At 35.4% G+C, this 16,400-nt stretch overlaps 1 protein-coding gene across 4 annotated transcripts; it reads left to right on the forward strand.

Moving 5' to 3' along the window:
- The first annotated feature begins 1,639 nt into the window (after positions 1–1,639).
- On the forward strand, positions 1,640–15,406 carry LOC110839769 (uncharacterized). Of its 4 annotated transcripts, XM_087349640.1 has the most exons (6): positions 1,640–1,992; positions 2,496–2,680; positions 4,177–4,302; positions 8,722–8,811; positions 10,245–10,418; positions 14,020–14,241. In XM_087349640.1, the coding sequence occupies exons 3-6, from the start codon at positions 4,198–4,200 to the stop codon at positions 14,131–14,133; spliced, it is 483 nt and encodes a 160-aa protein (XP_087205766.1). In that variant the 5' UTR covers positions 1,640–1,992; positions 2,496–2,680; positions 4,177–4,197; the 3' UTR covers positions 14,134–14,241. The 4 variants fall into 4 exon arrangements, with proteins under 4 accessions (XP_087205766.1, XP_087205764.1, XP_087205763.1 ...); XM_087349638.1 differs by lacking the exons at positions 1,640–1,992; positions 14,020–14,241 and adding an exon at positions 14,647–15,406 and having other exon boundaries at positions 2,502–2,680; positions 4,180–4,302; XM_087349637.1 differs by lacking the exons at positions 1,640–1,992; positions 14,020–14,241 and adding an exon at positions 14,647–15,406 and having other exon boundaries at positions 2,504–2,680.
- The last annotated feature ends 994 nt before the right edge of the window (positions 15,407–16,400 follow it).

A 16,400-nucleotide genomic window follows, 5' to 3' on the forward strand; every position in this document is an offset into this window, starting at 1 on the left:
TTTGTTTGCTTATTTTATATTCTAATCACTATTTGTTACCAAAGGATAATATACTAACATTGTCCAGGAAACTTCAGATGATACATGCTAGGAATTTGTGAAGTACATAAGTGTGTTTTGTTTCCAACAGTTGTCTTGGTTGAGTTTGAGGGCTTGTAGCTTGTCACTCACTCCCATGTAGTGCCAATAGTAAGAATGTATGGAACTACAGTTCCATTTTGTCATATCTGATCATAGGTTGATTAGTCACACCTTAGTTATCAATAAAGTACACGAATAACTCCACCGTCTTTACCTTTTTCATAAACTGAGCCACGGGTGGGACTTCAAAGATTCTCACAGTTAGTAGGAAAAGTCAGGGAAATGACAAATGCATGTAAGGAAAGTATTAAGTATTACTGTGTAGGCTTGAGAATTCATTCCTGCATCGTAATCGTCACAGGTCGATGATTGTGATGCCTTTAAGGACTATATATGCTAGTTATGCTGTGCCCAGGTGTTGATCAACACTGCTTCAGGCTCATCCAGACTCTGCAGAAAAGGCAAGAAGTAATTTTAGTCTGTGGATATATTACCCCTACAAGAACAAAAATCAAATTTTTATAATGCTGTTTCTCCTGTGGGGTGGTTAGCAGCAACTTGAAGTAACCATGTCACTTCCCAGTCTTACATTCAAAATTACAAAGCAGTTCAGCAGAAATGTGTTCAGAACAATATGTTTAATATTTGTAGAATGAATGATGTATTTGCATGGCAGCCTTCCAGAGGGAACCCAGCTGTCATAATCCTGAACATGGAACTACAATCCATGATCAGAAGCATTTAAAAAAGTTTTACTTCCTGACAAGGATCTGTGCTCTGGCAATGAAGATAATTGAAGCAGGAAGAAATAACTACTGTAATGACTGGCAAGTAAAGTAAAGTTGTCTCGCTACATGCCATGTAGGCACTTGGGGGAGAGGTAGTATAGATCCAACTAATTCTTAATCTTATAGGCCGTGAAGCTCTTCATTGTGCACTTTTCTGTGTGATACATTCCCCTCCCATTTAGGCCCAAATATTTTCCTCAAAGAACTGTTCTGAAAGGCCCTCAATCAATTTTCCTCAAAGTGAGAGACCAAGTTCCAACCCATACAGCGCAACTTGCAAAATTATAAATCAATTATGAAAGGTCCAGTGACAGAGGAACTCTGTCTGACCCAACTGAGTAAGTGCCCTTCCCCACTTTATAAACTGAGGAAGGAAGTAGATGCAGCTTCAGAAAGGCAGTGTTCTTTTTAAAAATACAGACGATTGACACAGTCCAAGAATTTAGTGTTCTTGATGCCAAAATTACACTTTTGAGTACTTTAGTCTTTGTAATTATATTAGGAGCTAGGACAAAACATTTTGGACTGAATAATAGCAAGCATTCCCTGAATTTAATCTTCTATGGATTTCATCATGAATTGCCGTACTGACTTGTTAGTGTAATATATATTATTAGCATGGTTTATAATTTGCTAATTATTCACCATTACTAATTACAAGCCGCGCACATTCGTTCCCACTACGAAGAGGCCGTTACTGTCGATTACCAAAATACAACAGCAACAAATAAATGTCCAAGCATGTAACCCATTCATGTAGCGAAAAAAACGACATACTATTCTGATGTATTTTGCGTCTGACTTGGTTGCCGATGGACATTGCTCGGAAATAATATGGTGGAAAAATGTGTTTTTAAAAGAAGTTCAACGGGGAAATGTGTTTTTAAAAGCAGTTTAATATTCGGGCCAAAGCTTTTTCCACAGATAGTGGCATGATAAATATCGGTTTGTAAGGGGCGTTAATTTTGACTGCATCAAGTCTCAAAGTGAGGTTATACTCATTAATTCAGTGAGTACAACATAACGTCGCTTATGAAGATGACCCAGAGGGCTAAAAAACCAAGCTGCTTGCGACGTACAGGTTTTCAAAGAGTGTGACAAAATTCCTAACTTCTGTGGAAGGGTACGTTATACATACTGTAATGTATTTTTGGTTCTTCTTGTTCGTAACTTTTCTCACGTTCAATTCACCGACCATTCACTAGAACAATATATTTCAGTCCAGTGTGATCATCATTATTTTCGATTCCCCGTTTTTGTGTAACTTTTCTGCGAACCGTAACTTCTCTTCCCAATGTGAAGAAATAATTTAATGTATTTTGTTCGTAAGAAATTGAATTCGTTCACTTTTTCGTGTAAGCAGATCATATTCTAGAGACATTTCCGTATTGTAAGTTGTTATTATATTTTTCTAATATAATTTTTGTTATGTTTTAAGTAATGGAATAGCATTTTTCGTTGCTTTTGGCACTAGTAAAATATTTTTTGTTTTGAATTTTGTTATACATATTTTCCTCCTAATTTTACATGCAATCATCCGCTTGCCTATATAGGCTAATTGCATGACACAAGAAACAATCTCTAGTCGTCACATGATAACGTGTGCAATGAATTGTTTTTTTCTAGTTGGCCATCCTGTTTCACAACCTCAGGTCGTATGACTTGTTGTCACGCATGCGTCTCATCCTTTCCGAGGCGGCTGCTGAGGAAATTGTGTTTCCATTCCATGAACTATATTGAATTTATTCAGAAAGTAGAGGAACGTAGTGACTGAGAAAACCATGGAGAAGAAATACTTGGATTTTGGTTATGTATGTATTTGTTGTATTATTAACTGATTGATTCTTAATGTAATATTCCGATAATCCAGTGGGTGTGATATCAGTCTGAGAACTAATTTTTCCTGCCCTTCTGGAATCCTAAAGCAAATAATCAGAGATTCAATTGTGGTGAGTACTTTGGACGGGTTTATCCAAGTCCAAATCATCCAGGATATCTGTCAGAGTTGACCATATCATGGGAATGTTCATTCAATATGTCTAAAATCACATTTTCCATATGTAGTCTTCCCATATCTTGTTCGAAAATGTTTTTGCATGGCTTAAAAAGTCTGAACAAAATAGCCTTGAAAGATCTGCTAGTAGTGTGCGGCATTACTTATGTCATCCAGGAAGATATGTGTGAAGATTCCATGTGTTGAAATAGCGTCCCATACTGCATCTTTCAGACGCCAAGCATCATCAGCGCCCCTGATATGCATATTCTATTTATTGATATTTCCATTTTTGTGAAACTGAACTTCAGAGAACAACATGTGTTGAATAAGTGTTTTTTCGTCTTCTAAATATTAATGAGATGAATCACAAAAGATGACTTAGCGAACTTCATCAACATCCGTCACTGCTTGTTGGATCTGAATTTTATAAGCAAACATTTTTAAGTCTTTTCTTAATATGGTTAAAATGGATGATTGTTTTAAACCAAGCTCTTGTGGCAGCCATTTTACCGATTTTCCTTGGCAAGGAATGAGTGCTGTCTGGTATCCTTACAAACATCTTTCTGCCAACCCAGAACTTGTATGTTCAATCTTTTTCACACACACATTTAAATAGTTGTTCTTTTTGGACTTTCTCTGCAGTCTCACTCTAAACTTGTGCTGCATTGTACAAAACACACTGGTCACTAGTGTACGCAGCTTGCTTATTAATGCTTGCTGAATGTCCTGCCTACGAAGCACTGATAATTGATCAGAATACTCTAACCTCTTACATGTTCTATGACACCAAAGTTATTAATGTTAGTGCAGTATATTAACAAATATTGGGATTTGTAACAACGATGTCTTTTCTTGATATTTTGTGAGGGTGTGAAACCTGGTTTATCACCTAAAGGGAAGAACATAAGTAATTTTGACTGGTTATTGGGAATGCTTATGTACATTACATTTAATCTCAGTTTCATAAAATTCCATTTTTTATTTATTCTTGTAGTATTTGCACAATATTGTTTGGTTCTTGAGATATGTAAATCAGGAGGATACCTGGGTGAAATTCGTTATGTGTGCCCTTCACTTCAAATATATCCTTCAACATATACTATGATTGAAATCCGTACTGAATTCTGGACATACCACACACTGGGTGAATTTAAATTACGTATATTTTTTTTGTTTAGCTGTAATGAGAAGCATTCATGAACACCGTCATATTACTACAATATTGTTCATATGCATTATTCAGAGTACAACTATTTCCCTCGATTTTTGAGATATCTAACACAATTTTATAATATATTTTTAATTTTACAGCAGAACCTGGGTATAATCTAAATGGAAAAGGATATCGATGTTCAAAGTGAAAAAGATTCCATTGGCGTGGTATCTGATGAGGTTCATATACAATCAGGAACTTCAATACAAAAAGATGAAACTGAGGTAAGCCTTCCTTTCAGATGAGCTTTTTTTCCTGTCTATTTATACAAGTGCCTGAGTGTTTCTTCTTACTATATAAGTTGTTATTTGTGAAACAGTTATAACGATGGAACATTACTGTACCTTTTACCCTAACTCTGATTTGCTCCTGTAGTGATCAAGGCCTGTAAGAATAATAGCAAATTGCAGCCTGAATTGGGTAGTGTACATATATATTCATTATCTTAATTTGTAATACAAAGTAACATAGACTCCTTTTTCAGGCTTGTAGAAGAACTGAGCTCCAGTAATTGTAAATAAATGCTAAACAGTCAAGGATGTTACAAATTAAATATAATGCATTTGTTCATATTTGTATCTTGTTTGGAAGCGTGTGTGCATTTGCGAACACACTTATGCATGTGTGTGAGAGAGAGAGATTAACAGTAGTAATAATTGTGTTCATTTGGATATTTTTACGAGTAATAATTTCTTTCCATTAATCTTTTAGTTTGCTTTACATCTTTTTTAGATTTATTTTCATTTTATTTTTCCACTTACAAGTCTTATGATAAATCTGTTTTGACAGAATCTTATATTTTGGTGTGAAGATTTTGTTATAAATTACAACCCTGCCCATTTTTTTTTTCTTTCGTTACTTTAACAACACAAGATAAGGAAAAGGTGTCTGTTCTCACAAACTATTCGGTAATGTTCACTGTAATGTTATTAAAGTGGTAGTTTGTTTATTGTGTTATTGGGTTATAATATATGTTGATATATACATTGAATTACTACAACACCACAGTTACTTGTTAAAATTAGTTAAAAAGGTTACATGCAACAGTTAGTATAAGTGAAAAATATATTTCCAATTCCATATTACATTTCTGTTACTGTTAGTATCCACTGAACTCCAAACTTCCGATGCTTTGAAGTGTTTTTGTGTTAAGGCTGGATGCTCGTATGATGTTGGGTTGGCGCAGTTCCTCCTATGTCGATATGTTTACTGCATTTTGGTAGCTTGCTTCTTGCTGTGTGTTCTGTTGATCGATCTTCTGTGATATTGGTTGTCTGTGGAGTAAATAAGATCAGCAATAATATGTGTAATAAATAACATTTCCTATATTTATGTATATATTTAAATCTATTTAAGACTGATGTGGTGCATTAACACTTACAGTAGGTCTTGTGGCTTTCATCTGTCGTCTGTTGTGGAGGAGTGTACTGCACTGTGTATCGTGGTATGATGTCATGCTATATGATCTATGTACAAGGGGAGTTTGAAGAGTAATGAGATTGGTAACACTGCTCATCGTTAGTGGCCTTGATCAAGATGGCACATGTTCTGTTTTGTTTCCTCAAGTGTGTTTAGCTATTCATACAGATATCATCATTTTCCAAGGTGTGCGTGTCTATAAAAGCTCTTGTACGAAAATCCTGTTTTGCAATGGTGGAACAGAACGACATTTCATGTTTTAAGGCAGAGATGTGCAATAGAATTTTGTGTGAAGCTCAGAAAAAGCGGTGAAGAGACGTTAAAGGTGTTACAGAATGTGTATGGAACAGAAAAAATGAGCTGAGCTACAATGTTTCAGGTGTTGAAACATTTTAAAAATGGAAACAAAAGGGTGGTTGACGGCTCTCTAAGAGGGAGACGAAGTACCATCATCTGGAAAAGTGATGCTGATATTGTATTGTGACTCAAAAGGCATTATTCTTCAGCACTGGCTACCTCAGCTAACTTTGAATGGCGTTCATTATGGATTATGGGTAATGCAATTCAGAAAGGAGTGATCAGAGTTCTTGATGAAAAGGTGGTGTCTGCTTCAAGACAATGTAAAAAAGTAAAACTGTCCTGCTACACACCATATAGATCTTTGGAGGGAGTGGAGGTACAGCCCCAACTCTTTTTTGACCTTGGCACTAGATGGGGGTGAGGTGGTCAGCATCACGCCCCGGCCGCGCTTTTCCTCTGGGAAAGGACCACAGTACCCATTGGACAGGAGGCTTGGTGGGCCCCAGAGCCGGTCTGCACGACCACATATTGCACATGCGGCCAGGGCTGAGGAGTCGGTAAAAATGTACAGACTCCTACCTCCATATAAATTCTTAAGAACACTTTCGTTACCGTGTGAGCCACAAGGAGCCTCACGCTTAGTGAGATTCAACGACGCGTTGAGCCACATGGTGTGGGAATAATGCTTTGTAACTTCGGCTCTGGCATCTTAAGAATGCAAACTGTCTACAAATCAACCGACTTCTGCAATAACCATTGTACGTGCATTTAAGTATAGGTTATAAGTCTAAAAAGTAGCCTTTTGATCCATGTGGTGGTGATGATGAAATCTCTTGTACCATTAGGTTTTCCATTATTAATACACATTGAGCTTTTATGAAGGAGCCAGAGTCGGAGGTTTCAATACTGACTCCATAGCCCTGCATGTGGCGATGTAGGCGCTACCAGACATCGATGGACCACCTGTAGAACACGCACCCTACAGTTCAGTCCTTGCTCCATTTGATGTTTGAGCATTTCCAGCGCTTGAACATGACACTGAAGTTAAACAAGCTACCGCTGCTTCCCTACACAAGATGTCTGGAAATGGGCTACTGCACATGTTTGAGAAGTTGCTGAGAAGCTGCAAAAAATGTATAGCATGTGAAGGCTGTAAACTTTGGCAGAGAAAGTGCCAAAGCCTCAGGAATGCTCAGATGGTAAGCAATACGAGTAGTCGCATTACTTTTCAAACTCCCCTCATTAAGGGGGAGGATGTGTGCTGTTGGTAATAATGCTCGTATAGTGCGTCAAAGATCAGGTTATGACTGTATGGGTATCGTTCAGCTGTTGGTTTGGTTTTGGGGCGCAGTATATGGTGGTGTTTCTCTAATAGTTTAAACATCTTTTTTTACTGACTGTTTTTATTATTTCCAAGCATCTTCTGTGGGGCCATAGGATTCTCCTGTATTTGGGATATGATGTGCATTACCTGATGATCTCCATTGTTCCATATTGAACATACATGTTCTTTAAACCTCTCTTGAAGTGTGTGATCTCTTTGTGCTATATAATTAGTGTGCAGTCTCTACAGTTTAGTTTATTTGCACCTCCATCATCAATTTCTTTGTGATTTAGGTTTTTGGTGTTTTTTTAAATATATCAGTGGTTTACAAAGCTATTTTTATCCGTATTTTTTTAAATTTTGTTATATACGATGTTTGTTTGCATGTGTATACAAATGTGGTCCATTTCTCCTTATGTCCTTTGTTTGTTTATGTGTGCTATTATGTTGTTTTTATGTTGATGTTTTGTGTTTACTGTTGTTAAATTTGTTCCATATTATATTTGTATTATGATATTTTTTTTTGGTTATTTGCCAAGTGGAATTTAATTTCTTACTTTCATTCTTACTTTTATGATGGATATTTTTGTTACTTGATTGAACAGGCAGTTGTCGCTGTTTTGTGCTCTGTAGGATGACGACAAGTTTGATGTACAGTCATACTTACTAGAGATGGCTTCCAGTATTTGTTAGTTAATTGATCTTGTAATGCAAATGTGTGGAGTTTCCTTTCCAGGTATTGACTGAATTATTTATGATATTTAGATGACTTCAGCTGTGAAGGGTTAAGGGAAGAACAGTCGTTGATGTTGTTTGACAGTTGGGTACAGAACACAATATTTGGAACACTGAAGGAAATAATGGGGACTGGGGAAGATGCTTAATGTGGTGCTGCTTAATCATTTGTCTATATCAAATATTAAATATTGTGGTTATCAAATCAAGGAGGATGTATGGGGATTGTAAACATTAGAAATGAATACGAGAATTCAGTTAGAAAACCAGAATAGTTGAGACTGCTTGGTGGATGAAGACATAGATTGGAGGATAATATTAAAATAGTTCTTAAAGAAGTAGGATATAATCACAAGGACTGGATCCTTGTGGCTAAGGATAGCAACCAGTGGCAGGCTATTTGAACTTTCTCTGTAAACCTCTGGGTTCCGTATATGCGGCTAATTTCTTGACTGCCTGAGAACTAGTCTGTTCAGCAGACTTAGTTCAGTAAAGAAATGAAACATTCCATTTTACATGTTTAATTTGTTAAGTTGTTCTTGAGGCTGTTCGTACAGCACATGCACTACCACAGTTGTAATCTAATTCTTTCAGTCCAGATATATATAGATGCTCTTTTATGATGCTTACTATAATTATCAGCTCCTCCAAGTTACCTATCACCCAAGAAAGGTTATCGATCCTTGCGCTAGCCCTTTATTTTGCAAGCATGTCTTATTGTGTTATGATTACATTTTACATGGAAATTGTAAGTGGACAAAATGTGGTCATGATCAGCATCAGGTATGGGGGTTTTGCATAACTTCATTTTACTGAAAGTTGTACCTGGTTCATAGAATGAGACGTGTAACGTCTTCTTTCGCAGACAATGAATATAAAAGTTGAGGAATTTGCTGATACACAAGAAGAGGAGGATCCTATAACAAAACTTTCATTAATAAAGTCTGAACATAAGGTGAGTTGTACATTACAATTAACTTTTAAGAAATGTGTAGGATTACCTATTGTATGTCTCTTGTCCATCTCCACATGAAGCAATTCCACTCTGGTGATTGGATTTTGAAGTGTCCTTTGCAAAATGGCACCAGAGGACTGAATTTTGTTGCTCAGTGTTTATGAAATACCATTTTAAATTTCTGTTGGATCAGTTTTAAAACATGTTAAATTAAACATTAACCAAACTGAGAAATATTTTAGACAAATATGGCCCATAAATCTTGTATAATTTGTGGGCTTCATATTCAAAATACTGCCTGCTGTTGAATCTCTTATACAATTCACAGGAACTATGAATGTTTTAAGATTATCTTTTATTTCTTTTGTGTCTTGATACAAATTGTACTGAAATATTAGGTCAGTGTTGTCATTTCTGTTAAGCATCATTAACTCTTTCCATATGGGAATCTAACATTGAGTATCTAATATTAAACTTTCATCAGGAGATAAATTTGCAACCATGGAGACTTTCAATGAAGAAGCAAATTGTATCATAACATTTTGTGCTTTGTTTTTGACTTTGTTTCCGTAGACCCAAATATTCTCCTTTGCTCTGTCATTTTGGCACAGCTCTGATTGAATCAAATATTTAAGAGGTTAACTTGACCTCATATATAGAGTTGGCTTGGAGGGAGGAGCGTTAATGTGATACTCTGCTCAGTATTTCTGTCCAGAACATACAAAATGTAATTTCATTATTGTGTGCACTTTATTCATAGTGTGTACATGTAACTATCGAATAAACCCCGTAACAAAATTTTTTGTGACCATTTAATATGTGCTTTACTGTCTCATTACATAAACCAAGCATTTATGAGTTGAGCCATTGTCACTGCTTTGGCATGAACATGCCAAGTAAACTGATGCGGATGTCTTTGATTTCATATTACATGGAGACAATACTATTGAAGTGATATTTGTATTAGAAAAATCCTTTTCATAGTAATGTTTTTTTATAGTTATAAGGAAGAAAATCTTTATGAAATAGCTGCTATGATTGTATGTTGGTGTTTTTCTGGACTTTGTCCATAGTTTGATATTCTAAAATAGATCTGCTATATTTTGAGATCTGGATCTGCTCTTGTCTTAAGGTGAAAATACCTCTTCTGATTTGTCCCATAGAAGAGTCTTATTAATCCTTTGGGATTAGCCCCTTGTATGGGACCAGAGCAAATCTAGTTCCCAGATCGTAGTGATCTTGTTTTAAAATGTCAAGTGATGGATCATATAAAGAAATACAGCAATAGTAAATAAAATGCACCATCGTCAGGCTCCTTTAAAGATGTTCCGCAGCTGCTATTAGTTTGATTTAGTACAATTGTGTTCATAATTATTCCATTTCATGCAGTGAGAGCAAAGTGATGACTCATAATGAGTATGTTTATTTTACAGGACTCCATCAATATACAGAAAGTTGTACCTGATTCTTATGGTCAAACGAGTCTCGAGATTTGTTATGATGACAATCAAGTCACCGATATCAAAGTTGAAGATGTTGGAGGTGTGAAAGTGGAGAAGGAGGATCCTGTCATGATCACATTTCCAGTAGTAAAGGCAGAGCATGAGGTGAGTTGTGTGACCATCGTTAGGCACATTGCATCTCCATTTGTCTGTCCACATGAAGCAATTCTGCTCTGCTGAATAGATTTTGAAGTGTCCGTTGCAAACTAGTGCAAGGGAATTGTGTTTGTTGCCTGCTGTTTGTGGAATATTGCTTCTGTTTTGTGTTTTATTTATTTTGAGACGTGTGGTATTAAATATTGAGAAATACGAGAAGTGTTTTAGACAGATGTAGCCACACAAGCCTTTGATAGTTTGTCTACACTTTCCAGTAAGCCTTGTTTTGATGCTATTAATTCCCATTGAATTCTATGCACATTTTTGTGGATCTGTGAATGTTTGAAGGTGTTCTCGTGGTGTCTTTTTCCCCCTTTCTTTCTTTCTTTAACTTTGTTGCAGCGTGTATCACTACAGTGGCATAGAACTGCCATTTCCATTAAGCACTTTTAACCGGATAATTGACTATGGAAAGTCCTCCATGTATGCCAACACAGACTATCGGTCTCTGATAATTTTGTATTTACTTGTGTTCTGGTTTGCTGAACCACACGGAGTGCATTGCTTTCCCTGTCTTGCTGTTGCTTCTCACATTTAGGTAAATTTCTGTGTACATCATAAAACATGTTTCAGTTGTCAGAAGTGCTGCTAATATCCCAGTACATTGACTCAACCATACATTACAAAACCTGTATATGAAATTCATATCTACATGTTCTTATGAGAAATGTGAAAGTCATTTGAGCAACGCTTGTATGATGAAAAACTTCAGCACCAGGAAAATACAAGATATTGATTCAGCTGTCATTTATAGGGCATATTTGCTGCAATTTACCTGTCTGATGCACTGCCACAATCTGGCTGGAAAATTGTAATTATTTATTTATTTGTATTGCCAGAAATAATTATTAAAGTTGTACAGATCTTTGTTATTTGTCGCATGATGTTGGTGTACAGCCATGTGCTCATTATTACAAGGTACATGTGCATGTTGGTATCATGATGTATCCCATGCTTGCTCCATAAATGTGGAGCTGTTTATATATCCATTTTTTGGCCATAAAACTGCCTCTCTGGAAAAATATGAAGAAACAGGTATTCAGGGTTTGTCACTGTAGAAACTCATATGGAACCATACAATATAATTGGAGGTTGTGTTCAAGTTTAAAAAGTGTTCCCCAATTTTAAAAAAATGATCGTTTTTTTTGTGTGATTTTGCTCAAACCTTTTTGTATTCTCTCTCTTAAATAGGATGTGAGCCATTTTGCAGCTATTCCTCGAATGCCATTAAAATGTAATTTAGTTAACAAAATTTAATAACTCACACAGTCAGAAGCTTTTGCTAAATTACAGTAAATTCCTCTAACCAGCATTTTTTTGGTTGACTGTTAGTTTAAAGGCTGCTTCTTCAGTGGATGTACGTTTCCTGAAGCCAGATTTTTCTGGGACCTGTGTGCATATGATGACATAACCTATTCTACATAACCTAACCTCACATACTTCCAAAGAAGTAGTTAACAGTTCAGTTAAATTTATCTTTCCTCTCTCCCTTTATATTATATACCATGTTTTTTTATTTTATTACCAGATTTTGTTATTAGTCTACTGTAAAACTGTTTTTTAGCCTATTTTATAAGATCATTCAGGATTTTACGGAACTTAATATAGAATGCTGCTGTTTTGTGGTGTTAACTGTTCCTGCTGTAGATATGACTCCTCTTACATTTGCAAGATATTTTTAATCCTTGCATCATCCAATCATTTTTTATTTTGCCTACATTATTATATTTATTTAGAAAGCTACCTTCATAGATGCTTGGAAAAATATACAAAAATGAGTTAAACATATATTTTGATATTTTTGTCTTGTTTAAAAGATAAATTACCTGCTATATTAATACAAAATATTACATTATATTGTAATATTCATAAGCTACTGGATATTATGGTCTAATATGTAATTTATTGTTGGGGCGGTAGATGATGAACTGAACCTTATACTTGCATAATGCTTCCCTCCTACCTGAATCATAGGATTTCTTGAAGGCTATAAACAGCTGATATGTCTTCCAATGTAATCCTGATTTTTCTCCAGTAACTGAAAGATGCAGAATGTCTGATCAGTGTTAACTGATTACATAAAATTCTAGAGTGATGATCCCAAATAATTCCTTGGATGTATTAGAATGAAATAGTTACCCCTACATCATGAGGTCTTCTCTTTAATCCACAGCCAGAAGACATTCTATGATGTAGTTACTAGGGACCCGCATAATATAGACTTTTCTCTGATTTATTTTTAAGCAGATTTGAAACTAAGAGCTACAGCAATGTACCTGATATCTTCACTGTACCTATTCCTCTGTCTATTTGTAAGAACTTGAGAGCAAACAACAAATTGTATTTTCAAGATGTTTTATGTTAGGGAATTTTTGAAGAAACATTTCAGTTTTGTTCAGTGTCATATTGGCAACATTTGGTACTTTACATTGTCGTCTACGTGTGCTTTTGCTTGTGAAAGTGACTTTATTGTAGTGGTGGAGAATCATTTAGCTATGCAATGACACTGAGCAAATCTAAGTTGTCATTCTTCATATTGACATCATCAGCCATCCAAACAGAGGTCAGGCATCCTACTCAAGCTAAGGTCTCTTGCCCCAAACACCTCTGAGTCACTGGCATCATTCACAAAGGCCAAATTGCTGTGAATGTCAGAATGGTTGCATTTGTTTTTGTTTTCCAAGCCGACTTGTTCAGTGTTTATGAGATTCTGTTCTCAGGATAAAGAGATGCAAGGATTACAACAGGTTAATAAGTAGATGATGCAAGTTGTAATAGAAAATCGTTGTTGATTTAGTTGGATGTGAGTGAACTTGAGGTATATTTATTTTAGATTCTCCTTTCAGTCTTATCTATACTGTGGATTGAACCCAATTAATGGTTAACTATATTGTTTGAAAGATTTTTATCAGAAAATTCATTATAATGCTATCATCAGGCTAAGAAATTTGATTCGGGTTTTCTAACAGTGAATCTGGTTGGGTGAAGCAAACTTGAACTTGGATTGATTGCCCATTAACATATATAGGTCAAACTGGCCGCACTTTCACACACAGATATAAAGAACATATCGCAGCTATAAAACACAACAAAGATAATTCTGCATACGCAAAACATATTCTGAATACAGGACACCCATACAATACAATAACAGAAACAATGGACATTCTAAAAATAGTACAAAATAAAAGACATAGAGATACAATAGAAAAATATCACACACATACAACAAACTTATAAACAAAACATCTGCCTAAATGACAATAACATTTACATTAATAACCCCATTTTTAATGCCCTTCAGTTCCTTGACCCCAACCCCGACAACCACCTTTCACCTACTCTCCCCACTAGCAACCGCAATCAGTAATAAACCTTGATCGGATATGGTAATACTTCTGGATCACCTCCAGACACAACTGTGTTGTCTACTATTTCATCTCTGGTAGTTTATTTTATTTTACTTTCCTTATAATATTATTTATTTATTTAATTGTTTTCTGTATTCATCCATATTCATTAATGTTTCTTTGAATCATTTACTTCACAGACCGATGTAAACATCAAAAGCATCACTTCAAACAATAAAGTTGATCCATTATATGAAAATATCTGGACACGACCTCCAAAAAACTACACTACGAAAAATTGTAAAAAATTGTAATTGAGTTTTAAATTTAATATAATTTTACACCTGATGATGGTTTAATAAAACCGAAACATGTTGTAATTGTTCCAATTGTAAATCGATTATTCGATATGGAACACAGAATGATATTTTAATTATTTCAATTATCTTAATTTAAATACATTGTGATTTGACGGAATAACCAAATAATTTAATTTTAATTTAACTTTGACATTGTGTTATGGAATGTGAACATGTGGTTTGAATATGTAACTCTTATGCATTTCTGCATGTTGTCAGTCGAAAGTTTGTTTGCTATGTAGAAAATTACAGTCTTTGCAAGTGACTTAACCTGTTCGTCACAGGTAGCCAGGAACTAAATGAAATAGGAAATATAATGCTATCCCACTGAGAAAATAAATCCGTTCTGAAAAGGACATAACTTTCTTAATGCAATATTTATTAGGCTTACTTATATCTTCTTTTCAGTTGCATTCTTCTTCCTAATAAAATTTACCCTAATATTATTTCTTTCTATTTGTTTGCTAGAGTCCTCTGAATGAACAGAACTTATTACATGATGGTGAGCGTCCGTATTCCTGTGATGTATGTAACAAATCATTCATTGATCAGAGTAATCTGAAGAGACATCAGCGTACACACAGTGGAGAAAGGCCATATACCTGTGATGTATGTAACAAATCATTCAATCAACAGAGTCATCTGAAGGCACATCAGCGTACACACAGTGGAGAAAGGCCATTTTCCTGTGATGTATGTAACAAATCATTCAATCAACAGAGTAATCTGAAGGCACATCAGAGTACACACAGTGGAGAAAGGCCATATACCTGTGATATGTGTCATAAATCATTCACTTTTCAAACTACACTGATGAATCATCAGCTTACACACAGTGGAGAAAGGCCATTTTCCTGTGATGTATGTAACAAATCATTCAATCAACAGAGTCATCTGAAGGCACATCAGCGTACACACAGTGGAGAAAGGCCATTTTCCTGTGATGTATGTAACAAGTCATTCAATCAAAAGTGTAATCTGAAGGCACATCAGCGTACGCACAGTGGAGAAAGGCCATTTTCTTGTGATGAATGTAACAAATCATTCAATCAACAGAGTAATCTGAACCAACACCTACGCATCCATAGAAGGGAGCGGCCATATTCCTGTGATATCTGTAAAAAATCGTTCGTTCAGAAGGATTCTTTGAAGAAACATCTACTTATACATTGTAGATAGCAGCCACATTTATGTGATGTATATAATAAATGATTTTTTATCTGCATAATCTCTTTAATGACTATTTCAGTGACATTAAATCTTTTCGTTAATAGAATAATCCGAGTCAATACATGTGAGGGGTGCTCATATTCTTGTGAGATATGTGAGTCTTCCTATTATCAGAAGAGTTTGCAGAAGTATTATTGCATACACAGATTAAAGTAACTATTGTCCCATCATGAATAAGACTTTTCTGCTGTCAGAATGCAAATGAATACAACTCGTGCACATTTGTTTTGTACAGGAATAGTATCCAGGATAGGAATAGTTATTGTGCATCTGAGGTAGAAGGCAGTCACACTCTTGTGTAATACAATGATGAGCATCTCATGATGTATGACGTGAAGTTTCTCGGCGCCTAAATGCAATAAAATCTCGCTTCAAGCAAGCGAAACAGTGGCAGTGATGTCCTTTTGGTTTAACAATTTTATTCAGTTTATTACTTCCAAAACATTTTATAACTGTTTCCTTGATATGGAGAATGTTATATAATTTTAAAATGGGTTTAGCATCTGTCATTATTGTTATTTTCAGTTGCATATTTTACTGATAGTTCAGATTAATCTGACTAATCATCAGGTTACTTGCAGGTCAAACAAGAGTCTAAGTTGCAATGGCTTTATTATAAATAGCCCGCCTTCGGAATGATGTGCTTGGAAATGTCACAGTGAGATCTAAGTGACTGCCATATGTGCATTCAGATGCAGAAAACTTTTTTGTTTTTTGTCAAAGATACTCCTACATAGTGGCAGGTATATTTTTTGTTCTTCCCATGTATATTGCATTTGCTGCTAGTCTAATCACTATTTGTTACCAAAGGATAATATACTAACCTTGTCCAGGAAACTTCAGATGATACGTGCTAGGAATATGTGAAGTACGTAAGTGTGTTTTGTTTCTAACAGTTGTCTTGGTTGAGTTTGAGGGCTTGAAGGTAATCACTCACTCCCATGTAGTGCCAATAGTAAGAATGTAAGAAACTACAGTTCCATTTTGTCATA

Source organism: Zootermopsis nevadensis, unplaced genomic scaffold, assembly GCF_977971745.1.
Source record: "Zootermopsis nevadensis isolate Lab colony 2312 unplaced genomic scaffold, Znev_1.0 Znev_ptg000016l, whole genome shotgun sequence".
Classification (NCBI taxonomy): Eukaryota; Metazoa; Arthropoda; class Insecta; order Blattodea; family Termopsidae; genus Zootermopsis; species Zootermopsis nevadensis.